Source organism: Oncorhynchus tshawytscha, linkage group LG11 (genome assembly GCF_018296145.1).
Source record: "Oncorhynchus tshawytscha isolate Ot180627B linkage group LG11, Otsh_v2.0, whole genome shotgun sequence".
Lineage (NCBI taxonomy): Eukaryota > Metazoa > Chordata > Actinopteri > Salmoniformes > Salmonidae > Oncorhynchus > Oncorhynchus tshawytscha.
In genome coordinates, this window is record NC_056439.1 from 11,985,493 (window position 1) to 12,012,534 (window position 27,042).

Genomic DNA, 27,042 nt, shown 5'->3' on the forward strand with positions numbered 1-27,042 from the left:
CCCCTATGTCCACAGCCTTCTGCTAGTCCAGAACCAGACTCTAGGGATGCTTGGCCTTAGCACACTCTGCAGGCTGAATCCACACCTCATTTGAACCTAGACAACACAGTGTCCTATAACCTCACAAGAATCACAAGCAGCTTTGGAAATACAATTATGTGAAAATGTGTGCAGGACTGAACGCCCAGCCTTGTGGAGCCCCTCCGGCAACGAGACAGCTGCGGGGGACAGATACAGGGAGGGGGGAAAAAGTATTTGATCCCCTGCTGATTTTGTACGTTTGCCCAATTACAGAGAATTGTTCAATCTATAATTTTAATGGTAGGTTTATTTGAACAGTGAGAGACAGAATAACAACAAAAAATCCAGAAAAACGCATGTCAAAAATGTTATAAATTGATTTGCATTTTAATGAGGGAAATAAGTATTTGACCCCCTCTCAATCAGAAAGATTTCTGGCTCCCAGGTGTCTTTTATGCAGGTAATGAGCTGAGATTAGGAGCACACTCTTAAAGTGAGTGCTCCTAATCTTAGCTTGTTACCTATATAAAAAGACACCTGTCCACAGAAGCAATCAATCAGATTCCAAACTCTCTACCATGGCCAAGATCAAAGAGCTCTCCAAGGATGTCAGGGACAAGATTGTAGACCTACACAAGGCTGGAATGGGCTACAAGACCATCGCCAAGCAGCTTGGTGAGAAGGTGACAACAGTTGGTGCGATTATTCGCAAATGGAAGAAACACAAAAGAACTGTCCCTCGGCCTGGGGCTCCATGCAAGATCTCACCTCGTGGAGTTGCAATGATCATGAGAACGGTGAGGAATCAGCCCAGAACTACACGGGAGGATCTTGTCAATGATCTCAAGGCAGCTGGGACCATAGTCACCAAGAAAACAAATTGGTAACACACTATGCCGTGAAGGACTGAAATCCTGCAATGCCCGCAAGGTCCCCCTGCCCGTCTGAAGTTTGCCAATGAACATCTGAATGATTCAGAGGACAACTGGGTGAAAGTGTTGTGGCCAGATGAGACCAAAATGGAGCTCTTTGGCATCAACTCAACTCACCGTGTTTGGAGGAGGAGGAATCCTGCCTATGACCCCAAGAACACCATCAAACAAGGAGGTGGAAACATTTTGCTTTGGGGATGTTTTTCTGCTAAGGGGACAGGACAACTTCACCGCATCAAAGGGACGATGGACGGGGCCATGTACCGTCAAGTCTTGGGTGAGAACCTCCTTCCCTCAGCCAGGGCATTAAATGGGTCGTGGATGGGTATTCCAGCATGACAATGACCCAAAACACATGGCCAAGGCAACAAAGGATTGGCTCAAGAAGAAGCACATTAAGGTCCTGGAGTGGCCTAGCCAGTCTACAGACCTTAATCCCATAGAAAATCTGTGGAGGGAGCTGAAGGTACAAGTTGCCAAACGTCAGCCTCGAAACCTTAATGACTTGGAGAAGATCTGCAAAGAGGAGTGGGACAAAATCCCTTCTGAGATGTGTGCAAACCTGGTGGCCAACTACAAGAAACGTCTGACCTCTGTGATTGCCAACAAGGGTTTTGCCACCAAGTACTAAGTCATGTTTTGCAGAGGGGTCAAATACTTATTTCCCTCATTAAAATGCAAATCAATTTATAACATTTTTGACATGTATTTTTCTGGATTGTTTTGTTGTTATTCTGTCTCTCACTGTTCAAATAAACCTACCATTAAAATTCTAGACTGATCATTTCTTTGTCAGTCAGCAAACGTACAAAATCTGCAGGGGATCAAATACTTTTTTCCCTCACTGTAGATGGTGGTGAAAAAGAGAGCAGGGCGAAGCGGTAGGGGCGGAGACCTCCTTGGCATCCGCCTGCGCCAGGGTATTCGGTTCACACTGCTGACAACGGTGTCACCAGAATCAATCAGTTCCTGAAGGACATGTGGGTAAACCCACTAGCAGGGTGAACCAGAATAGGAGAGGTTCCTCCCTCCCTCCAGCCTTCCATCTGGGAGTGCCATGCATCTGTAGGATATGGATCACGTTATTTGACTTTCACTCCTCATCATTCAGGCAAAGCAGAATACACACACGGGGTGAGGGTTTGACAGTTTGCCGTGTCCTCGTCTTTCAGAGCTCAGGGGACGGGCTGTGGGGGCTAGGGTGAGGAGGAGCGGTGGGCATCCACTTTCACCAGGGATCCACAGTAGATGGGCCACAATTAGAAAAGTTATTTTTTTTGGAGGGGGGTTCAGATACCAGTCAAGACAAATGAGTGAAGGGGGATGCCTTCAGTGGTTGCAATGCACACGAACATGCACTTGCTCACACATACATTCATGCCACACACACACACACTTACTATGATTGCGAAATACTGCACAATTTTAACAGTTCCCCAATCCCCCCTTACCCAAAACAAGTGTAAATATTAAATTGTGCCTTCCTGTATTACAATGCCTTCAGAAAGTATTCACACCCCTGGACTTTTTACACATTGTGTTGTTCTCAAATTTAAAATGGATAAAATTGAGATTTTGGGGTACTGGTCTACACACAATACTCCATGTCAAAGTGGAATTATGTTTTGACATTTTTACAAATTAATTAAAAATGAAAAGCTGAAATATCTTGAGTCATTAAGTATTCAACCCCTTTGTTATAGAGCCCCATAGTGGAGGTGTCATAATACCCATAAAACCTAGTGGTCAAAACAGGGAAATGGTTCCAATAATTTCTCCACCTTTCATTTTTCCCATAGGGGATTTTAGGAACACTTAAAACAAGTGCTGTGTTTCGTGTAGGTTTAACCTGTCGTGATGTTTTGATGACCATGTAAATCTCTCGGACAAGGTGACTTGTTAATATATTCAGCTCTATTCACTCTGATTCAAAAATACTAATTAGCCTCAATGTAGACATCATGCAAGACTACAAAGCCCTGCAAGCAGGTCACCTTTAGCTGACACCTTTGCTAACAGGTATTGTGTCAGTGGAGGCTGCTGAGGGAAGGACGGCTCATAAGAAAAGCTGAAATGTGGAACCAGATGGTTGATACCATTCCATTGACTCCATTCCAGACATTATTATGAGCCATCCTCCCCTCATCAACTCCACAGAATTGTCATGTGCAGACCAGCTGGCTGTTGTGTTCTGACATTTTCAATCTCTACCTAGCTCAGGCCTCTATACCCACCTGCTTCAAGATTTCTACCATCATCCCTGTTACCCAAGAAAGTGAAAGTAACTGAACTGAAAGACTACAATACCAGTAGCACTCACTTCAGTCATCATGAAATGCTTCAAGGCTAGTCAAAGACCATATCACCTCCTCCCTCCCCGACTCACTCCAATCCGCCTACCGCCCTGACAGATCCATGGACGACGCATTCGCCTTTTCACTGCCCTTACCGACCTGGACAAAAGGAATATATGTGTGCTGTATATGAAAGGATGCTGTTCATCGACAACAAAGCTCACAGCTCTGGGTCTGAACTCCTCCCTATGCAACGGAGTCCTAGACTTCCTGACATGCCGAGCCCAGGTGGTGAAGGGAGGCAACATTACCTCGACACTGATCCTCAACACGAGGGCCCCACAAGGGTGCATCCTCAGTCCCCTCCTGCTTTCTCTGCATACCCACGACTGCATGGGTAGTTCCAACTCCATCATCAAGTTACCTGAAGACAACAACGAAGATCAACATCACCAACAACGAAGAGCCAGCCTACAGGGAGGAGGTAGGCACTCGGACGGCATGGTGCCAGGTAAACGTCTCCCTCAACGTTAGCAAAACAAAGGAGCTGATAGTGGACTTCAAGAAGAACCATGTTGGACACGCTCCCATCCTCATGAACGGGGCAATCGTTGAGGCGGTCAATAATTTCAAATTCCTCTGCGTACACATGTCAGAGAAGCTGAAATGGTCTAACCCCACAGACACCGTAATGAAGGCACGACAGCAACTCTTCAACCTCAGGATGCTGAAGAAATTTGTCCTGTCCCCGAGGGCTCTGTGTTCGACAGGAGCGCCATCTAGAGCATACGGTCAGGTTGTATCACAGCCTGGTACAGCAAGGCTCTTCACGGACCGCAAGGCTCTTCAGAGGGTGATACGTGCAGCTGAATGCACCATTGGGTGTACACTGCCTGCCCTACAGGACACAGACAACACCAGGTGTCGCAGGAAGGCCAAGAAGATCATCAGGTACCCCAGCCACGCCCTGTTCTCCCCGCATCAATCACTCAGACGAACGCAGTGCAGGAGCATCATGGCAAAAACTGAAAGACTGGCCAATAGTTTTTACCCTCAGACCATCAGGCTGCTGAATAGCCACCACTAATCAGCTTTCCCCCCTCTTACTCCCCCTATAGACATTCCCACCCACATTGAATATCCCTTTCAGCATGGGGCTGTTCTTAATTACACTTTGGATGGTGTATCAATACACCCAGTCACTACAAAGATACAGGTGTCCTTCCTAACTCAGTTGCCGGAGAGGAAGGAAACCACTCAGGGATTTCCCTGTGAGGCCAATGGTGACATTAAAACAGTTAGAGTTTAATGGCTGTGATAAGGAACTTAGGATGGATCAACATTGTAGTTACTCCACAATACTAACCTAATTGACAGAGTGAAAAGGAGGAAGACTTTACAGAATAAAAAAATAGAGCAAAATTTGGTTTCCACCAGACGCTGGGAGATGAGTTCACCTTTCAGCAGGACAATAACCTAAAACACAAGGCCAAATCTACACTGGAGTTACTTACCAAGAAGATGGTGACTGTTCCCGAGTGGCCAAGTTAGATTTTCAAGCAGAGTTAAGTGAAAATCTATGGCAAAACCTGAAAATGGTTGAATAAATAAATGGGCATATGGTGCACAATCCAGGTATGGAAAGCTCTTAGAGACTTACCCAGAAAGACTCATAGCTGTAATCGCTGCCAAAAGGTGATTCTAACATGCATTGACTCAGGGGTTTAAATACTTATCTAAAATCAAGACATTATGCATTTTATTTTTCATATCTCTTTTTACAAATGTTAATATTTCTTTGAGTCGTGTGTAGATCATTGACCAAACATTACAACACAACCATTTGAATCCCACTTTGTAACTAAATGTGGGGGGGAAAAAATCAAGGGGTCAATCAAATGTATTTATAAAACCCTTTTTACATCAATGTCACAAAGTGCTTATACAGAAACCCAGCCTAAAACCCCAAAGAGCAAACAAAGCAATCCAGATGTAGAAGCAAGGTGGCTAGGAAAAACTCCCTAGAAAGGGAACCTAGGAACACAGCCATTAATGCCAGATCGTTAAGGGGGGCGAATACTTTCAGAAGGCACTCATGCTAAAATGTTTATTCTATTCTAGTGAGCCTTTTACATTGTCCGTATTCTTTGTTATTGTTGTTGCATTGTCAAGAAGGAACCTGCATGTAAGCATTTCGTTGGACAGTATATGTCCCGTATCCCGTACATACCACTAATAGAAACTTAAACACACACCTGCAAGGGCCTTCACTGGTGCGCTTGCGCCTATTATTTTGATGTGCAGAGCAATTGCACAGGCAAAATGGATCGAACCCGTTCAACCCATAAAAGAACAGACTAAAAGAGTTCCCTGTCGCGGGAGCCACACAGCTGTTGTAGTGGTTTAGCCGTGTGAGTACAGTATTGGGAAATGGGCTGTTTTTTCAAGGGGACTTCGTAATGGACATGAGGCCAGATGTTTCCCCAAAATTCTGAGCACAGTCCGTGTTTTAAGTCACTCTGGACTGTAATGGCTTCTTCAGTGACACTAGCGGAGCCGTGGAGTGCAGTGTTTTGGCTATAAAAATGACAGTCCTCGTAGCATTGAGGGAGAGAGGATGACAAGATGAATCAAGTCACAAATTAGAGTCACATGGGTACGCAAAGTCGCTTGGACTAAAAACGGGCACTCTGCTTGTCCATGCATTGGGCCGACGGAGATAAACACCTCTCTAGGAAAAGGAAGGGCGGGAATGTATGCTTTATGATTAACGACTCATGATGTAATCATAACATACAGGAACTCAAGTCCTTCTGCTCACCCGATCTAGAACTACTTACAATCAAGTGCTGGCCATTTTACCTACCAAGACAATTCTCGTCAGTTATAGTCACAGCTGTGTACATTCTCCCTCAAGCAGACACCAAGACAGTCATCAATGAACTTCACTCGACTATATGCAAACTGGAAACCATATATCCTGAGGCTGCATTTACTGTAGCTGGGGATTTTAACAAAGTTAATTTGAGAACAAGTCTACACTAAATTCTTCCAGCACATTGATTGAGCTACACGCATGCGCAATACCCTCGACCACTGCTACTCCAACTTCCGCGATGCATACAAAGCCCTCCCTCGCCCTCCCGTCGGCAAATCCGACCACGACGCCATCTTGCTCCTTCCATCTTATTGGCAGAAACTCAAACAGGATGAACCAGTGACGAGAGCCATTCAACGCTGCTCCGACCAATCGGAAGCCACGCTTCAAGATTGTTTTGATCACGCGGACTGAAATATGTTCCGGTCAACATCAACCTATATGCTGACTTGGAGACGTTGTACCCACTGACTATTAAAACCTACCCTACCAGAAACCGTGGATGGATGGTGGCATTCGCACAAAACTGAAAGCGGGAACCACCACATTTACCATGGAAAGAGGTCTGGGAATTTAAACAGCGCAGCTATTCCCGCCGCAAGGCAAACAAGCAAAATGCCTTCTTTGACTACTTTGAGGATAATACAGTGCCACCGTCGCGGCCCGCTAACTAGGACTCTCTCCTTCTCCATGGCTGACATGAGTAAAACATTTAAACGTGTTAACCCTAGCAAGGCTGCTGGCCCAGACGGCATCCCTAGCCGAGTCCTCCAAGCGTGTGCACCCCAGCTGGCTGGTGTGTTTACGGACAGATTCAATCGCTCCCTATCCCAATCTGTTGTCCCCACATGCTTCAAGAAGGCAAAGATAACTGAACTGAGTACCGCCCCGTAGCACTCACTTCTATCATCATGAAGTGCTTCGAGAGACTAGTCAAGGAACATATCACCTCCACCTTTAACGTCCACCCAAGACCCACTTCAGTTCACATACCACCACAACAGGTTCACAATCGCCGTCACACGGCACAATCCCATCTGGACAAAAGGAATACCTATGTAAAAATGCTGTTCATTGAATACAACTCAGCATTCAACACCATAGTACCCTCCAAGCTCATCATCAATCTGGAGGCCCTGGGTCTCAACCCCACCCCGTGACACCGTCACGGCCCACTAACAAGGACTTGCGCCCCCCCCTCTCTCCCCTTCTCCGAGTTAACCCTCGCAAGGGTTAAGGGTGGGGCTACAGCTCAATCATCAAGTTTGCAGACGACTCGACATTGGTGGGCTTGATTACCAACAACAACGAGACAACCTACAGGGAGGTGGTGAGGGCACTCGGAGTGTGGTGTCAAGAAAACAACCTCTCACTCAATGGCAACAAAACAAAGGAGATGATCATGGACTTCAGGAAACAGCAGAGGGAGCACCCCCCTATCCACGTCGAAGGGACAGCAGTGGAGAAGGTGAAAAGTTAAGTTCCTCGGCGTACACATCAGACAAACTGAAATGGTCCACCCACAGAGACAGTGTGGTGAAGAAAGCGCAACAGCGCCTCTTCAACCTCAGGAGGCTGAAGAAATTTGTCTTGTCACCCAAAACCCTGACAAACTTTTACAGATGCACAATCGAGAGCACCCTGTCGGGCTGTATCACAGCCTGGTATGGCAACTGCACCACCCTCAACCGCAAGGCCCTCCAGAGGGTGATGCGGTCTGCACAACACATCACCGGGGGCAAACTACCTGCCCTCCATGACACCTACAGCACCCAATGTCACAGGAAGGCCAAAAAGATCATCAAGGAAAACAACCACCCGAGCCACTGCCTGTTCACACAGCTACCACCCAGAACCCGAGGTCAGTACAGGTGCATCAAAGCTGGGACCAAGAGAATGAAAAACAGCTATCTCAAGGCCATCAGACTTCATGCAATCATTAACTCTGAGAGGCTGCTGCCTACATTGAGACCCAATTACAGGCCACTAATAAATGGATCACTAGTCACTTTATGCAATGCACTCTAAATAATGCCACATGTTTACATTATTCATATCACATGTACTGTATATACTGTATTTTATACCATCTATTGCACCTTCGCTCATCCATATATTTACATGTACATATTCTCATTCACCCCTTTAGATTTGTGTGTATTAGGTAGTTGTTCGAGAATTGTTAGATATTACATCACTGTCAGAACTAGAAGCACAAGCATTTCGCTACACTCGCATTAACATCTGCTAACCATGAGTATGTGAGAAATAAAATTTGATTTGACACACACACACACACACACACACACACAAAGCCACTACAACGATTCCTTTTTAGGCTCCAAATAGCCAATCGCTTGTCGTGCCTATACCAGTGTGTGAAGTGTGTGCCTATACCAGGTGTGTAAAAATAAACAGTCTATAAAATCAGGACACGGGCAGACCGTTAAAAGCTGTCAATCCCAACCGGTTAAGTTTTGTGCAGGCCCAAGAGGTCAGCCATGTTGTGTATGCAATAACAACAATGGGCTTAGTTGGAGTTCCTGATTTAAGAGATGGGTTAAACTGAGCAAGTTGTGAAACCAGAGAAGTCGAGGAGGAGAAGGCACTGAACTAGAACAGCTGGGAAGCTTAGATTTACTAGATTCTCAGTGCATAATTTCTTTGCCTTTTTTACGTGCTTCACGCAACTGCAAGGTGCACAAATCTGATGGCGTAGCCATTTTGGATGAGCCATAACTAATCATGAGGAGTGTCTGTTCTATGGATCCTATTTCATTGTGCTAGACTGGGTCCATGTCCAATCTATCCATTATATTTCTACCCACTGGAGCAGATCCAGATTTTAGAAATGTAAGCAAGTAGGCTACTTGTATGATGCTGCTTGATTGCTTTCTCTCTTGGATGCTGTCCAGGCTTCCACCTGCCTGATGGACAGCTATGGATTGAGCCATCTGTCCAGACTAGGCACCTGGTGTTTCATTGGATTCCCTCCTTTTATTAATTAGATCCAAACTGAATTTCAATGGGGAGGCTTCAACAATGGCGAAAGTTTGAAGATAGACGAAATGAGGGCAAGGTTCAAAATCCAGTCAAATGAGCTTGTGGTTGAAGCAGGACTCATTGTTGATATGACATATAAAATACTAAATAGCCTCTTTCTCGAGAACCAGAAGGAGTACGGATAAAAAAAAGTTAACACCTGACATTTGGAGGGACATCTGGGTGTATTTCCAGGTGTATCCCAATGATTCCCCTAATCCTTGTTCCTGAAGTGTGCACTTGAGGAATAAAATGGTGTTAACTCCCTCTAGCTCATTCCTTCTCCCAATACGATATTATCACCATACTTAGATGCCGATATGATACGGATTGCAATTCTCACAATTCAATATGTATTCGATACTGATTTTTATTGCGATTCGATGTTCCAAACATACTGCTCACCATGTCTGCTACAGAGAGACAAAATAAAATTATATTTGATCAGTCAGGGAAATTGGCTCCCCATTTAAAAAGATTGAGAACAAGCTATGAAGGAAGGCGTTTGTGCAGGTACAGCCAACTACCGCAAAAATAATATTGCGATAGTCAAAACAATACATTGTCAAAAATAATAAATTTTCAAAAATATCCCAAAATGTAACGATTGACCCCCCCATCACTAATACCCTGCCTACACCGCTCGCATTGGGTGCGCTCGCGTCGTAAAATAAATGTGGAAATCTATATTATTCATTTATTGCACCCACACTGCTCGTGCACATCAACAAGCGTCTGCGTTGTCAAGGGCAAAAAGAAAATACAAAATAAAAATCCTTTCTATTTCTGACAAAGATTGCGGTGCGTCTTGCCTCTCCCATCTCCTCATTGGTTTATAGAAGAATGTACCCACGTGCCATCTCCTCATTGGTTATACCCATGTGGGTGATTGAAAGACGAACTGTGTTGTCAGTCATCGTGGTAATACTATGAAAGTTTAGATGCCAATCACCATATAAGTTCAAAGAAGAAAAAGCCTGGAAGGAGGAGAGATTACTTTTTCGTAGAGCTCCGAGACAGGATTGTGTCTAGGCACAGATCTGGGGAAGGGTACCAAAACATTTCTACAGCATTGAAGGTCCCGAAGAACACAGTGGCCTCCATCATTCTTAAATGGAAGAAGTTTAGAACCACCAAGACTCTTCCTAGAGCTGGCCGCCCGGCCAAACTGAGCAATCGGGGAAGGGTCTTGGTCAGGGAGGTGACCAAGAACCCGATGGTCACTGACAGAGCTCCAGAGTTCCTCTGTGGAGATGGGAGAACCTTCAAGAAGGACAACAGTCTCTGCAGCACTCCACCAGTAAAAAAAGGCATGACAGCCCGCTTGGAGTTTTCCAAAAGGCACCTAAAGACTCTCAGAGCATGAGAAACAAGATTCTCTGGTCTGATGAAACAAAGAATGAACTCTTTGTTCTGAATGCCAAGCGTCACGTCTGGAGGAAACCGGAAACCATCCCTACTGTGAAACCTGGTGGTGTCAGCATCATGCTGTGGGGATGTTTTTCAGCGGCGGGGACTGGGAGACTAGTCAGGATCGAGGGAAAGATGAACGGAGCAAAGTACAGAGAGATCCTTGATGAAAACCTGCTCCAGGCGCTCAGGACCTCATACTGGGGCGAAGGTTCACCTTCCAACAGGACAACAACCCTAAGCACACAGCCAAGACAACGCAGGAGTGGCTTCGGAACAAGTCTCAGAATGTCCTTGAGTGGCCCAGCCAGAGCACGGACTTGAACATCTCTGGAGAGACCTGAAAATAGCTGTGCAGCAACGCTCCCTATCCATTTTTTATTCTTAATAAATTAGCAAACATTTCTAAAAACCTGTTTTTGCTTTGTCCTTATTGGTATTGAGTGTAGATTTGAGGGGGAACAACAATTTAATACATTTTAGAATAAGGCTGCCATGTAAATGTGGAAAAAGTCAAGGGGTCTGAATACTTTCCAAATGCACTGTATATGCAACAAAATACACTCCCCAACCCCCCTTAGAGGTGTGGATTCTAGTCCTTATAATTTACAATAGAAAAACAATTTCTCTAAATTATTGCAGAGAAACAATTCACTCATCATTAAGTCTTGCTGTGAGACAGTGATAAATTCAGTGATAAAATTAAGGACAATAAAATGGCCGCCCTTTAAGGCTGGCATGTGTGCGTAAATGTACTTACGGTTTCTTCACATCCTACTTTTGATTTGTCGACAGCCTGCTGCAGAGACATCTTCCTTTGTTTCTCCTCGGTATGCTATGGCGAGAAAATACATTTCGAATTAACACATTTCATTTTCACATCAATGTTGTGTTTTGTGGGCTTGAACTTCAATTTCACACATTTAACTATGCATCACACACACACGAATATGAACTAAATAATCATGCACATAACTAAATCATACACAGCACATTATCAAATTCTTAATCGTGTGTGCATGAAACAGCTGCCATTAGGCGGTATACCATTTATAATGTATATCAAAGTATTTTGAAATACCAACGGTATGATTTTCAATAACTGCGGGGGTGCGTACTACTCAGTTAAGTAGAACTATAAGAAAGCTAAGATATGTCAAATAAATGATATCGAGCTCAGTGCTCCAGCTTGCATTTGGTTTTTTTAACTAAGAGGCTAGATGTCAAGATCAAGCTTCTTGGTTACAGCAGCGACATTCAATCCCATCCTGGATCAAAATACCTGTTGCCAAGAATTGTTTTGTGCAGTCAAAATAAATAGTGCCCTGTGTGTGCACTTCCGGTAATACCGTAGACACAGGTATGAAAATCTGGATACTCCTCAACTCGGTCATCCCCATGGTAACAGAAGGCAAGAGGCAGGCAGCTATAATATTTCTCACTCAGTCAAAAGTCATGGCAAAGAACTATGAGCCAAAATTATTCTGCACTGGTTAGTATTCTTAAACATTGGCTCTGTCCCCCTATGGGCCCTGGTCAAAAATAGTGCACTACACAGGGAATAGGGTGTCATTTAATTTACATCTCTCTATACATTATAACTCGCATTAAACGGTTTGTATTAAGTTCAGACAGTGACAAACCAATAACTCAAATAAAATTTTAATAAAACTTTGACTATAAAACAAAGAAACAGTCCCCTTCCTTGCACACTGTTTATAGAATGAGAGACGGTAGGGTTCCCATATAAATATGTCACCGATAACAGACCACATATTCACGCCACTGTGTTTAATATCCAACTCGGCAGCCGCCGCATTAGTTGCACCACTGGCGACTAGAAGCAGTTTATTCACCGCCCAGTACACGCCTTCATACTGTCTGGTCTGTGGCATGGGGAACTTGGTAATCACAAGGATGAAATGCTAACGAGAGGACCGCCAACTGTTTAAGTGACACCGCCACCACCTTCAGCGCTGCTACTGATAACGAGTCCCTACCCACAACTCTGCAATGAGATTATTAGGTCTTAGACGTAGGCTAATTTGGTTCTGAACCTAGAGCTTCCTCGTGATCATGATCAAATGAGACACTGAGTTGACAATGTACTCCTTACGTATGTTATTTTTGTTGGGGATAGAGATAGTGAGAGAAAGACAGGGAAGATGGGAGAGAAGATTGTGCCAGTAGGGTGTGGGCTGGATTTCCAACACATGCCGACATGGTAGGCTGTGTGTGTGCTATGAAGACAGCGGTCTTAACTGCTCCCCTCAAACTCAACTCTGGACCTCAAAGCCAGTCTAGGTACATTTTTAATTTTGTCTTCAGTCATTATTTTGAAGATATGTAAAAGTGCCATTTGATTAACAAAATTAAAATACTGATCACACATGAACAGTTCAAGTTTTGTGCAAACATTAAATTATTTTTCGTAAGTCATCACGTTTGAGTGTTGTAGTAATTCCTTTACCTCCCACTTACAGTGAAAGCATATGCTTTACTGCAAACAAGTGTGCCTGCTTGGTGTGCTAGCTACAGAAATCAGAGTACAGTTAAGAACAGAGAACGCATTTGGGACAGGAAATGCGCCAGTCTGTCTGTGGGCTTGAGACTATGCAGATAAGGGCAACATCCCAAATGGCCCCCCCTATTCTCTATGTAGTGCAATACTTTTTACCAGGGCACATAACTAAATTACCCTACGTGCCCTGGTAAAAAGTATTGCACTACATAGAGAATCGGGGGCCATTTGGGACAACCTAGGTGGTGAGGTCTATAGGCCTGCGATGTTCTATAATAACCACGTGAATCGCCAGCGTGAACTCGATAAAGAGCCTAGCAAGCTGTTAAAACTGGAGGGGCGGAGAGGCCAGTAGACCCCCAGCATTAGCTTAAGGTTAAAGGTTAGAGGTCAGATGGGGGGGATGACAGTGTACTTTGCCCTATTGAAAACCAAAATACCCCCCCCCCCCTGCAGTGTCAGAGAAGCTCACACAATTGAGGGGGATGTCCCAAACACATTTTGTGTTTATTGGATAGGATAAATAGACGACAGGGGATAGATAATTTCTGTAGCATTGGGTCAGATTCTAACCCCTGCTGCAGCGGTATGCTTTGGAGGCATTGGCTTAGACCGCCATAGGCCACAATACACCCGTTAAAATCACCTGCTTGTCCAGCTCCTCCAACCTGCGCTTGCGGGCGTGCAGGGCCTTGCTGGGGAAGGCCCAATAGTAGTTTGAGGTGCCCACTCTCTCACAGTCCACCATGTTGTCATCCACCAGACTCTGGAGAACCTCCTTCACTGACATGGGTGCTGCAGACAGGAGAGAGGCAAGGGCTCATTCTCAGTTAACCTTTCCTGGGTTCGTCGCATCCGCTCTCCTCACCTTCTCAAAACCCATTAGAAAAAAGGTCAGAGTGGAGGGACCTTGGACTATCTCCTCCAATATGATTGAAAAGGATGTGAGGAATCACAGAAAAGGTGAATTGATGTAAAGCCCAGGAGTGTGTTAGTGCCCTAGTTCCCTAGGAAGTACACTTTATGTCTGAATTGAGATTGGGTTGGCAGGAAAGTGTACTTAGTGGGGATGTGTTACTGTACCTCAGTACCCCTCTCTCAACCTGGTCATTAGTGGACAACAAAACATGTGGTGCTTGTAACCTCATTGTCATTGCTAGTGTCAAGTGCACCATCTGGGACTCATACTAATGATAGTGCCTTGCAAAAGTATTCATCCCCTTGGTGTTCTTCTTATTTTGTTGCATTACAACCTGTAATTTAAATGGCGTTTTATTTGGATTTCATGTAATGGACATACACAAAATAGTCCAAATTGGTGAAGTGAAAAAAATAACTTGTTTCAAAAAATTCTAAAGTGGTGGTTGCATATGTATTCACCCCCTTTGCTATTAAGCCCCTAAACAAGATCTGGTGCGACCAATTACCATCAGAAGTCACAATTAGACAAATAAAGTCCACCTGTGTGCAATTTAAGTGTCACATGATCGGTCACATGATCTCAGTATACCCAGTTGAAGTCGGAAGTTTACATAAACTCATTTTTCAACCACTCCACAAATTTCTTCTTAACAAACTATAGTTTTTGCAAGTCAGTTAGGACATCTACTTTGTGCATGACACAAGTCATTTTTCAAACAATTGTTTACAGACAGATTATTTCACTTATACTTCACTATATCACAATTCCAGTCGGTCAGAAGTTTACATACACTAAGTTGACTGTGCCGCTAAACAGCTTGGAAAATTCCAGAAAATTATGTCATGGCTTTAGAAGCTTCTGATAGGCTAATTGACATCATTTGAGTCAATTGGAGGTGTACCTGTGGATCTATTTCAAGGCCTACCTTCAAATCAAATCAAATTGTATTTGTCACATACACATGGTTAGCAGATGTTAATGCGAGTGTAGCGAAATGCTTGTGCTTCTAGTTCCGACAATGCAGTAATAACGAGCAAGTAATCTAACTAACAATTCAAAAAAAAACTACTGTCATACACAGTGTAAGGGGATAAAGAATATGTACATAAGGATATATGAATGAGTGATGGTACAGAGCAGCATAGGCAAGATACAGTACATGGTATCGAGTACAGTATATACATATGAGATGAGTATGTAAACAAAGTGGCATAGTTAAAGTGGCTAGTGATACATGTATTACATAAGGATGCAGTCGATGATATAGAGTACAGTATATACGTATGCATATGAGATGAATAATGTAGGGTAAGTAACATTATATAAGGTAGCATTGTTTAACTCTTGATGCTACCCATCCCGGATCCGGGATCGTGACTACGGCTCAAGCTCATTAGCATAACGCAAAATGCGAAAAAATATTCTTAGAAATATTTAACCTCCACACCTACACAAGTCCAATAGCTCAAATGAAAGATAAACACCTTGTTCATCTACCCAGCAAGTCAGATTTCTAAAATGTTTTACGGCGAAAACATAGCACACATTTATATTAGACCACCACCGAAACAAAAGGCAAGCGGCGGCCATTTTGTCCCAGAAAATATAAAATTTAAAAGTAGGATTAAAAAATAAATAATTCACTAACCTTTTGAAAATCTTCATCAGATGACAGTAATATTACATGTTACACAGTACATTTTTTTTTCAATAATATGCCATTAATATCCATAAATCTCTGTTTACAATGACGACATTTCAAAAATGCTACTCAAAATGTCCGGAGAAATTATGATAGCTCCGACAGATAACGTCAGATAACAAGCAATAAACATGACTAAATATACATGTTCTACATATAGTTACAAAGATACACTTCTTCTTAATACAACCGCTGTGTTACATTTATTTTTAACGTTACAGAATTCGTTCACTAGTCTATGCTATGAGTCGGCGCTCAGATATTAGCAGTGTCTCCTCTACGTTTGGAGTCCACAGAAACCCAAAATAACCACATAAATATTCCCTTACCTTTGATGTTCTTCGATCAGAAGACGTAGAAGGAGTCATACTTACCCAATACATTGTTTGGTTTCAAGTTGTGCGTCTTTGTATTAGCATATGCTAACAGCTTCAGCTGAAATGCACCCAAAATAACTTCTGCTCCTTCTGGTCCCGCACTCTTGCGCATCAAAACTTCAAAATTACATATTATATGTCGACTAAACTGGTCAAACTAAGTGCAGAATCGAGCAAAATGATGTTTTTATCATGTAAAACAATGATCATCGCGAACAAACGAACCGGCTTCAACTGGTGTCTATTGGAAAAGAACGTTCCCCAAATCGGCCGCGCGCAATAGAGTGCATGTATGTGAGAGTGACCCGGGCATTTTCGCCCGCCAAAGGATGAGGGAGCGTGAAATTCAAACAATGAACGTGCCAATTGAAAGCAGACATCGCGCTGAACAAATACATACTGTTCCCAGATCGGTAGCTGCCTGGGAAGGGTGGGGGCGATGACGTCAAAGTTGACCCAACTTTTCTCTTGACAAGAGAGAGTTTGGGAGAAAGGCTGCCCTGAGAGTTCTGCTTTACATACAGACATAATTTAAACGGTTTTAGAAACTTTAGAGTGTTTTCTATTCAATAATTATTATTATATGCATATATTAGCAATTTTGTAAAAAAATATTTTCAGTTTACTATGGGTACGCACTTCCTCCAACGGGGGCAGTATTCAGCCATAAGCTCAAGAGGTTAAAGTGGCTAGTGATATATTTACATCATTTCCCATTATTAAAGTGGCTGGAGTTGAGTCAGTGTCAGTGTGTTGGCAGCAGCCACTCAATGTTAGTGGTGGCTGTTTAACAGTCTGATGGCCTTAAGATAGAAGCTGTTTTTCAGTCTCTCGGTCCCAGCTTTGATGCACCTGTACTGACCTCGCCTTCTGGATGAAAGCGGGGTGAACAGGCAGTGGCTCGGGTGGTTGATGTCCTTGATGATCTTTATGGCCTTCCTGTAACATCGGGTGGTGTAGGTGTCCTGGAGGGCAGGTAGTTTGCCCCCGGTGATGCGTTGTGCATCACTGGGGGCAAACTAGCTCAGTGCCTCTTTGCTTGACATCATGGGAAAATCAAAAGAAAATCAGCCAAATCAGGTCAAATTGTTGACCTCCACATGTCTGGTTCATCCTTGGGAGCAATTTCCAAATGCCTGAAGGTACCACGTTCATCTGTACAAACAATAGTATGCACGTATAAACACCATGGGACCATGCAGCCGTCATACCGCTCAGGATGGAGACACGTTCTGTCTCAGAGACGAACGTACTTTGGTGCGAAAAGTGCAAATCAATCCCAGAACAATAGCAAAGGACCTTGTGAAGATGGTACAAAAGTATCTATATCCACAGTAAAACAAGTCCTATGTCGACATAACCTGAAAGGCCTCTCAGCAAGGAAGAAACCACTGCTCAAAAACCGCCATAAAAAATCCTGACTACAGTTTGCAACTGCACATGGGGACAAAGATCGTACTTTTTGGAGAAAAGTCCTCTATTCTGATTAAATAAAAATAGAACTGTTTGGCCATAATGACCATTGTTATGTTTGGAGGAAAAGGGGGGAAGCTTGCAAGCTGAAGAACACCATCCCAACCGTGAAGCACGGGGGTGGCAGCATCATGTTGTGGGGGTGGTTTGCTGCAGGAGGGTCTGGGGCACTTCACAAAATAGATGGCTTCATGAGGAAGAACAATTGTGGATATATTGAAGCAACATTTCAAGACATCAGTCAGGAAGTTAAAGCTTGGTCGCAAATGGGTCTTCCAAATGGACCCCAAACATACTTCCAACGTTGTGGCAAAATGGCTTAAGGCCGTTCCAGTACCTAAGGTGTATGTGAACATCGGACTTAAACTGTATACACCTGTTCTGAAAGGCCAAAGTGTCTGCAACACCACTAAGTAAGGGGCACCACCAAGCAAGCAGCACCATGAAGGTCAAGGAGCTCTCCAAACAGGTCAGGGATAAAGTTGTGGAAAAGTTCAGATCAGGGTTGGGTTATAAAAAAATATCAGAAACTTTGAACATCCCACAGAGCACCATTAAATCCATGATTAAAATGTTTTAAGAATATGACACCACAAACCTGCCAAGAGAGGGCCACCCACCAAAACTGACAGCAGGCAAGGAGGGCATTAATCAGAGAGGCAACAAAGAGACCAAAAATAACCCTGAAGAAGCTGCAAAGCTCCACAGCGGAGATTGGAGTATCTGCCCATAGGACCACACTCCACAGAGCTGGGCTTTATGGAAGACTGGCCAGAAAAAGCCATTGCTTAAAGAAAAAAAAAATAGGCAAACACATTTGGTGTTCGCCAAAAGGCAGGTGGGAGACTCCCCAAACATATGGAAGAAGGTACTCACTCGGGTCAGATGAGACTAAAATGGAGCGTTTTGCCCATCAAGGAAAACGCTATGTCTGGCGCAAACCCAAAACCTGTCCTCACCCCGAAAACACCGTCCTCACAGAGAATCATGGTGGTGGCAGAATCATGCTCTGGGGATGTTTTTCCACCGGCAGGGACTGGGAAACTGGTCAGAATTGAAGGAATGATGGATGGGGTAAATACAGGGAAATTGAGGGAAACTTGTTACAGTCTTCCAGAAATTTGAGACTGGGACAGAGGTTCACCTTCCAGCAGGAGAATGATCCTAAGTATACTGCTAAAGCAACATTCAAGTGGTTTAAGGGGAAACATTTAAATGTCTTGGAATGGCCTAGTCAAAGCCCAGACCTCAATTCAATTGAGAATCTGTGGTATGACTTAAAGATTTCTGTACACCAGCGGAACCCATCCAACTTGAAGGATTTGGAGCAGTTTGGGCAACAATCCCAGTGGCTAGATGTGCCAAGCTTATAGAGACATACCCCAAGAGACTTGCAGCTGTAATTGCTGCAAAAGGTGGCTCGACAAAGTATTGACTTTGGGGGGGGGTGAATAGTTATGCATGCTCAAGTTCTGTTTTTTTGTCTTATTTGTTTGTTTCACAAAAAATATATTTTGCATCTTGAAAGTGGTAGGCATGTTGTGTAAATCAAATGACACAAACCCCCCCAAAATCTATTTTAATTCCAGGTTGTAAGGCAACAAAATAGGAAAAATGCCAAGGGGGTGAATACTTTCGCAAGCCACTGTACATTCACACTCCATAGCAAAACAACTGGATTTGTTTCAAATCATCATATTACCGAGTAAAGCCCATTATACTATCCAGGCTCATATAGCTTCAATCTTCCAACTCTGTGGTCCAGATGTACCAAGAGCAGAATCAATCTGCATCCCATTTGGCATCCTATTCCCTATATAGTGCACTACTTTAGACCAAAGCGCTAATGGGCCCTGGTTAATAGTAGTACACTATATAAGGAACAGGGTGCCATTTGGGAAGCAGCCCTAGCCCACTCATCTGCCACGTAATCGCTTTACATTTCTTACAGCTATTAGGGGAAACGTTGATTTAAATTTACAGAGTCCAGGGCTCTCCTGTGTATTCCTTCCCTCTTTTAATTGATCCCAAATCAGCTGAGAGTAATAGAGGGCTTACAAAGTTACCTCTAGAAACTGATTCTGTGTCAGTTTATCATTTTTCCCACAATGGTTAAGGATAGATTGGGGAAGGCAAGCTGGTCCTAGATCTCTACCTAGGGGAAACTTTACCACCAAGCGTAATAGAACGTTTAAACATCTGGAACGAGGACGGCTGGTGAAATGTGATAGTCCCACATCATGCACTGTTCTGTTCCTCTGCCGTAGCACTAATAAAGTTGATCTGGTGTGTTTTGGAACGAGCTGCGTTAGAGAAAATTCAGTATTTTACAACTTAAAATGTAGATGGCACCACATACTGAAAGTAGTATATGGCCAGGAGAAACTGCAATCCATTGTTTTGTTTTCTCTAAACAGCCACTACAAACTTTAGCAATATACTGTGTACAGTATATGTAAAACACTGAACTTCCCCTTTAAGTACTGGGAGGATGTTGGGCAGCAGGGAGAATCAAGCTAATGGGCCCTGTTTAAGCAAACTCTGGAACAAGTATTTCAGGGGCCTCATTTATCAAACATGCTTAAATTTCTCGATAGTCTGGCACATCTGGACTTGCTAGTTTCTAGTCTCGGTCTTGCTCGTTTGCCTCACCGCCTTTCTTCCATCGCTCACTCACTATTTCTCTCCTGAGACCTTTTGAAAATATATAATTCCCTCCTGTCCCTCAAGTAATCACTGATATAACATAGCTGGATTGGTGGAAAGTGATGTAGTTGAATCATTGGTTTTGCTTATCCAATGATTTGAAATCAGTGATCAGGCTACTTCAAGGAAAAGAACGGATGCATAGTCAACGTATTCAAAGAGGGCTCCTGATCTCACTCTGTCCCCCTCTCATTCTCTCCCTCCTTCCCTCTCTGCTATGTGTGATAAGTGACTGTTATACACAGCAGTTTACAGACCCCCCCTCCCCTCCAGCCCCCGTAACTACATCACGATGCCAGAGCAGGGGTTTTAAAAAACATGTGATTCTAATAATTTGCGGGCAGCCCGATCAAGTTTCCCCAAATGAATGTAACGTCCCACTCGTCCCACTCCATACTACAGGCTAAATATGGGATGAATCAGTGGTTTGGGCTAGACTCGGTTTCCAAGACGATGATGTTGGGACTATTTTACCATTATGTTGTTATGGGTGCATGAGGGCAACTTTCAGTGTTGACACAGACCGCACATTTATGGGAAGAAAATGACACGGAACTACTTCAGGCATACGCAAAATGCTCACCCCAAAAACATGGACACACTTCACGAGGTGAAATAAAGACCTCTGGAAATTTTAGTACGCTGGTCTTAGATTTGGGATCCATATGCCTTCACTGAATAGAAAATGCACCGTGGCACCGCAGGGACATTTTGTAAATTTAATGCTGAGTTTTATTTTATATAGAAAATAAATCGCGAGTCCCAGGTTTCACTTGTAAAACGATCCATCTGGTTCATCTCAATTAATCATTACTCACTTATTCCTTTAGTCTTGGGGGCGATTTTCTCTATGTCCTTCAGCTGAAACACTTCTTTCTGGTGAGAGAGACAAAAAAAACAACTCCATAGTAATATAGTTGATTTAAAAAATAAAATGTATGAGCAAGTTAGACAGGGTGCCAACCTGTCCTAAACTAATACTCTAGAAACTGGGCCATAAGAGAAAATAACCCCTACAGGCCAAATGCATGCATTCAGTGAGTCAACATTCTTTGTTTTTCACCTTTATTTAAACAGGTAGGCCAGTTGAGAACAAGTTTTCATTTACAACTGCGACCTGGCCAAGATGAAGCAAAGCAGTGAGACAAAAACAACAGTTACACATTGGATTTTTTTAAAACTAGTCAAAAACACAATAGACAGTCTGTATACAGTGTGTGCAAATGTAGTAAGGCAATAAATAGGCCATAGAGGCAAAGTAATTACAATTTAGCAATTAACACTGGAGTGATAGATGTGCAGATGAGGATGTGCAAGTAGAAATACTGGTGTGCAAAAGAGTAGGAAAAAAACTAAAACAAATATGGGGATGAGGTAGGTAATTGGTTGGATGGGCTATTTACAGATGGGCTGTGTACAGCTGCAGCAATCGGTAAGCTGCTCTGACAGCCGATGCTTGAAGATAGTGAGGGAGATAAAAGTCTCCAACTTCAGTGATTTTTGCAATTCGTTCCAGTCATTGGCAGCAGAGAACTGGAAGGAAATGCGGCCAAAGAGGTGTTGACTTTGGGGATGACCAGTGAAATATACCTGCTGAACCACGTGCTACGGGTGGGTGCTCCTATGGTGACCAGTGTGCTGAGATAAGGTGGGGCTTTACCTAGCAAAGACTTATAGATGACCTGGAGCCAGTGGGTTTGGCAACGAAAATGTAGCGAGGACCAGCCAACAAGAGCATACAGGTCGCAATGGTGGGTAGTATATGGGGCTTTGGTGACAAAACAGATGGCACTGTGATAGACTGCATCCAATTTGCTGAGTAGAGTGTTGGAGGCTATTTTGTAAATGACATCGCCGAAGTCGAGGATCGGTAGGATAGTCAGTTTTACTAGGGTAAGTTTAGCAGCATGAGTGAAGGAGGCTTTGTTCCGAAATAGGAAGGCGATTCTAGATTTAACTTTGGATTGGAGATGCTTAATATGAGTCTGGAAGGATGGTTTACAGTCTAGCCAGACACCTAGGTATTTGTAGTTGTTCACATATTCTAAGTCAGAACGGTCCAGAGCCGTGATGCTAGGCGGGTGGGTGGGTACGGTTAGCGTTCGGTTGAAGAGCATGCATTTAGTTTTCCTAGCGCTTAAGAGCAGTTGTAGGCCATGGAAGGAGTGTTGTATGGCATTGAAGCTCGTTTGGAGGTTTGTTAACCCAGTGTCCAAAGAAAGGCCAGATGTATACAGAATGGTGTCGTCTGCGTAGAGATGGATCAAAGAATCTCCCGCAGCAAGAGCGACAGCATTGATATATACAGAGAAAAGAGTTGGCCCGAGAATTGAACCCTGTGGCACCCCCAGAGACTGCCAGAAGTCCGTACAACAGGCAATCCGATTTGACACACTGGACTCTGTCAGGGAAGTAGTTAGTGAACCAGGCGAGGCATTCATTAGAGAAACCATGGCTGTTGAGTCTGCCGATAAGAATACGGTGATTGACAGAGTCGAGTGTGTCAAATCGGATACTGTTATTTTCTATAAATCGATGGTGGTTATGATCTCGTTTAGGACCTTGAGCGTGGCTGAGGTGCACCCGTGACCAGCTCAGAAACCGGAGAAGGTTTGGTGGGATTCGAAATGGTCGGTGATCTATTTGTTCACTTGGCTTTCAAAGACTTTAGAAAGGCAGGGCAGGATGGATATAGGTCTAACAGTTTGAGTCTAGAATGTCTCCCCATTTAAAGATGGGGTTGACCGCGGCCGCTTTCCAATCTTTAGGAATCTCAGACGATTTGAAAGAGAGGTTGAACAGACTAGTAATAGGGGTTGCAACAATGGCGGTGGATAATTTTAGGACGAGAAGGTCCAGATTGTCTAGCCCAACTGATTTGTAGGGATCCAGATTTTGAAGCTCTTTCAGAACATCAGCTGTCTGGATTTGGGTGAAGGAGCGGGGAAGGGGCTTGGGCCAGTTGCTGCGGGGGGTGCAGAGCTGTTGGCCGGGTTTGGGGTAGCCAGGTGGAAAGCGTGGCCAGCCGTGTAGATGCACTTATTGAAATTCTCGATTATAGTGGATTTATCGGTGGTGACAGTGTTTCCTAGCCTCAGTGCAGTGGGCAGCTGAGAGGAGGTGCTCTTATTCACCATGGACTTTAGTGTCCCAAAACGTTTTGGAATTAGTGCTGCAGGATGCAAATATCTGTTTGAAAAAGCTAGGCTTTGCTTTCCTAACTGACTGTGTATATTTATTCCTGACTTCCCTGAAAAGTTTCATATCGCGGGGACTATTCGAAGCTAGTAGAGTGTGCCACAGGATGTTTTGTGCTGGTCAGGGCAGTCAGGTCTGGAGTGAACCAAGGGCTGTATCTGTTCTTAGTTCAACATTTTTTGAAAAGGGGCATGCTTATTTAAGATGGTGAGGAAGGCACTTTTAAAGAACAACCAGGCATCCTCTATTGACGGGATGAGGTCAATATCCTTCCAGGATACCTGGGCCAAGTCGATTAGGAAGGCCTGCTCGCTGAAGTGTTTTAGGGAGCGTTTGACAGTGATGAGGGGTGGTCGTTTGACAGCGGACCCATAACGGAAGCAGGCAATGAGGCAGTGATAGCTGAGATCCTGGTTGAAAACAGCAGAGGTGTATTTAGAGGGCCATTTGGTCAGGATGATATCTATCAGGGTGCCCATGTTTACGGATTTGGGGTTGTACCTGGTAGGTTCCTTGATAATTTGTGTGAGATTGAGGGCATCTAGCTTATATTGTAGTTTGTTGTTTCTTGGAAAGACAGTGAAAACTGACATTTATTGATTTTGCTTCAAATCAAAGAGGGCATGGAAAACGTTAAAGGATATCAAAAACCAGTATAGGCCTATAACTCATGATCAAACGTGATTAAGTATGCTTTACACCTAAATTGATTGTATTTCTATGGTTTTAAACCTTTAAGCGAGCAGTAAGAGTGTGACTTGTCAAACTGCAGACTTCCGGTTTCTAGCAGTTATTTATCCAGGGAAAAGGGAGTTGGTTTTGGTGGGAAATCGCAGTACCAGGTCCCGCTATTCAAACCCCCAACTTAAGTCTGAATCAGCAATACAGCATGCATCGTCCTGAAAATCTCTTCTACTGGTTAACCCCAGCTTAGAAACCAAGTTCCCTGCCCCAACATGTCCGAGGTTGTTTCACACTAGAGGGAGAGCCAGTGTGTGTGTGTGTGTGTGTGAGAGAGAGATGGAGGCACGCTCAAGGTGCTATGTTTGGTCTGTTTACTTTAGCTCAGGTGTTCTAGCCAATCCTGGAATCCGCGGCAGCTTTCTAACTGCGACACGGAACCAGTCCTCGGTTTCAACAACTGACTCAAAGCTCCCACAATCTTGCTACTCTCCATGGACACTCTTGGACCTCCATACACAGCTTGAAGTGAAATGGCATTTGTGTTATGAAATACACTTAAGTGTCAAATTATTAAAGGGAGAGTTCACCAAAGTTACATTGGTTTCCTTACCCTGCAGGTCAGCAATTTTGCCGTAACACTACACAACTAATTCAAATGATCAAAGATTGATGATTGGTTGATTATTTTAATCAGCTGTGTAGCGCTAGGGCAAAACAGAAACGTGCACCCCTTGGGGTCCCTAGCAATTCATGCTTTGGTTTAGTTTCCCCTGGTACTGTTTCCACATGCTAACATTTAAGAATTTGTGGCACAAATCCCATTCACGTTATGGAACCGATTAGCAAAGACACCAATATGTCATTTTGGTGAACTACCCTTTTAACTCACTGTCTCGAAGAAAATCTCCATCATGAGAGTCCTCTTCTCCTCAAGACTGAGACCTTTTTTTTGACTGCAAGACAAAAATACAGAAGAAACAAAATAAGTCAATTATAATGTGGCAATCTGTAATTGGTACATACATTGACTTTCAAAATTCATACATTGATTCTTGAAGAATTTAACTTGTAAAATGCCTCATGATCTAAGTTCAACTGTCATACCCCATCATAACCACAAATATAACTGTGTATCCTTAAAACATGGATAAAACTATGTTTATCTCATGAATGGTCAGTCCTTGCATCCGACATCTAAAGCAGCCATTCAGCATTTAGTGAGATGCTACCTATGCAGACTTCAGGATTTTCATACTTCTTGCGCTTAGCGGAGCTAAGCTATTGCACAGGAAGTTGTTAAGGAAGTGAGTTTGGTTTATACTGGACCTCCGGTCCCCACTTACAGTTAACCAATCATGTCAATTCTGAGCCCTACACAGTATAACAACATTTTAGAGGTACACGGCGATGTGTACCTCTACCCCCCGTTTAAAACATAATGTGCCACTTGATATATTAGTGGCAATGAAGCTTTGCAGACTTTCGCTGAGGGGCAGTGGCAAGCGGCTTATTTATACACAGGCAGACAAGCTCGAAAGACCATGTGAACATAAATAAACGCCAACCACATAACATAGACCTAGCTAGCACATGGATGAAACAGGTCTTTTTTTTGTTGCAAAGAGACATGTCAAGCTAGCATATGTGCTAGTTCGAGTTAGGTAAGTGTGCTAGCAAGTTATACTTAGCCCGTTGAAGAAGCTTTGGTTGAACTCTAGCTATCTAGCTATGCCATTTAGCCAGTGTGCAGTTGACTGGGAGCAAGGGTGTTGACTGTAAAAAGGTCTAACTAACTTACTATTTTGCAATGTAAATAACTTTCACGGACTGAGTTTCTCCGGCTTCAGTGATACAGTGCAAGCAATGAGTTTCCCGCGGTAGTTCAAGGGTTGTCAACAAGGGAAGGGGGAACGGGATATTAAACTCACCTCGCATACCCTGGCGCCATCTGTTGTCAGTTTAGGAGAGCTACAGCAAAAATCAACCAAACCGCGCATATGCGAGAGCTTGCAATTTTGACCAATTCCCGCACTGTCAGCGCATAAAAGGGTCCAATCAAAAGTGAGTTCATAATTTTGACCAATTACTGCACTGTTACCGTGAGAAATGGCCCAATCCAACCACACGTCAACAAAGTTTTTCCCCCTGGCCTGTCAGCGTATTCACGGCGAAGATGGGTGATTATTGTTGGCTGACAATGAACAGAAATCAATCTCATTTACCAACAAAAATAACAGCTAAACGACAGTGCAAAACCATTTCCAAATGTTTTTGGAAACTAGAGAAAGTCGACAATCAACAGTCACTTCAAATCAGCAAAGCATATAAGAATGTTAGAACAGTTCCCACAGCAGCGGCAGATCACCATGACTGAAGTGGTAGCAGGGAAGACTGGCAAACGCTGAAAGAATCAAGGTGAGTGGCGTTTTCCTCAAACTTTTACTCCGCTAACCTTGGCTTTAGTAGAGTGGTCGGCACTCTGCTCTCCCCAGTCTGTCAATGGAGAGCGCTGCTCAAGGTGCTGAGTGCAATTTGTCACCATTGCCATTTTAAACTCTAAAATTTAATAGGGATCACGAAGGCACAATCTTTCTGGATTTTTTAGAAATGTAATAACAATCAACCGCAACTCTATTTTTCCGTGTTCTGTTCTTTATCTCCCTTACGACCCTTTCAGAAAAAAAAGAAAAATCACAATCAAGAATTTGAAGACAACTTATTTGAAAGAAATGTCGATCCTCAAATTGAAAGTGATTGATCAGCTTTGAATCTATTTAGGGTTTTTTTAAGAGGGAGAGAGTCAGTAGGAATTGGAGGTGCATCTCGTGTTGATAGCAAGCCCCAAGCCTGATGGAGAGGAGAGGTGTGTGAGTGGATTATGA

General features: G+C 43.6%; 1 protein-coding gene across 1 annotated transcript in view; it reads right to left on the bottom strand.

The window, feature by feature from the left end:
- The window catches only part of LOC112262416 (meiotic nuclear division protein 1 homolog), a 35,264-nt gene extending 9,212 nt beyond the window's left edge, over positions 1-26,052 (bottom strand). The window contains exons 1-5 of the mRNA XM_042329782.1: positions 25,959-26,052; positions 25,050-25,113; positions 21,097-21,154; positions 13,745-13,893; positions 11,338-11,412 (exon numbers count right to left, since the gene is read on the bottom strand). Of these exons, the coding sequence (XP_042185716.1) occupies positions 11,338-11,412; positions 13,745-13,893; positions 21,097-21,154; positions 25,050-25,073 (306 nt within the window). The 5' untranslated portion in view covers positions 25,074-25,113; positions 25,959-26,052. The remainder of the gene's footprint in view (positions 1-11,337; positions 11,413-13,744; positions 13,894-21,096; positions 21,155-25,049; positions 25,114-25,958) is intronic.
- Positions 26,053-27,042: the final 990 nt, after the last annotated feature.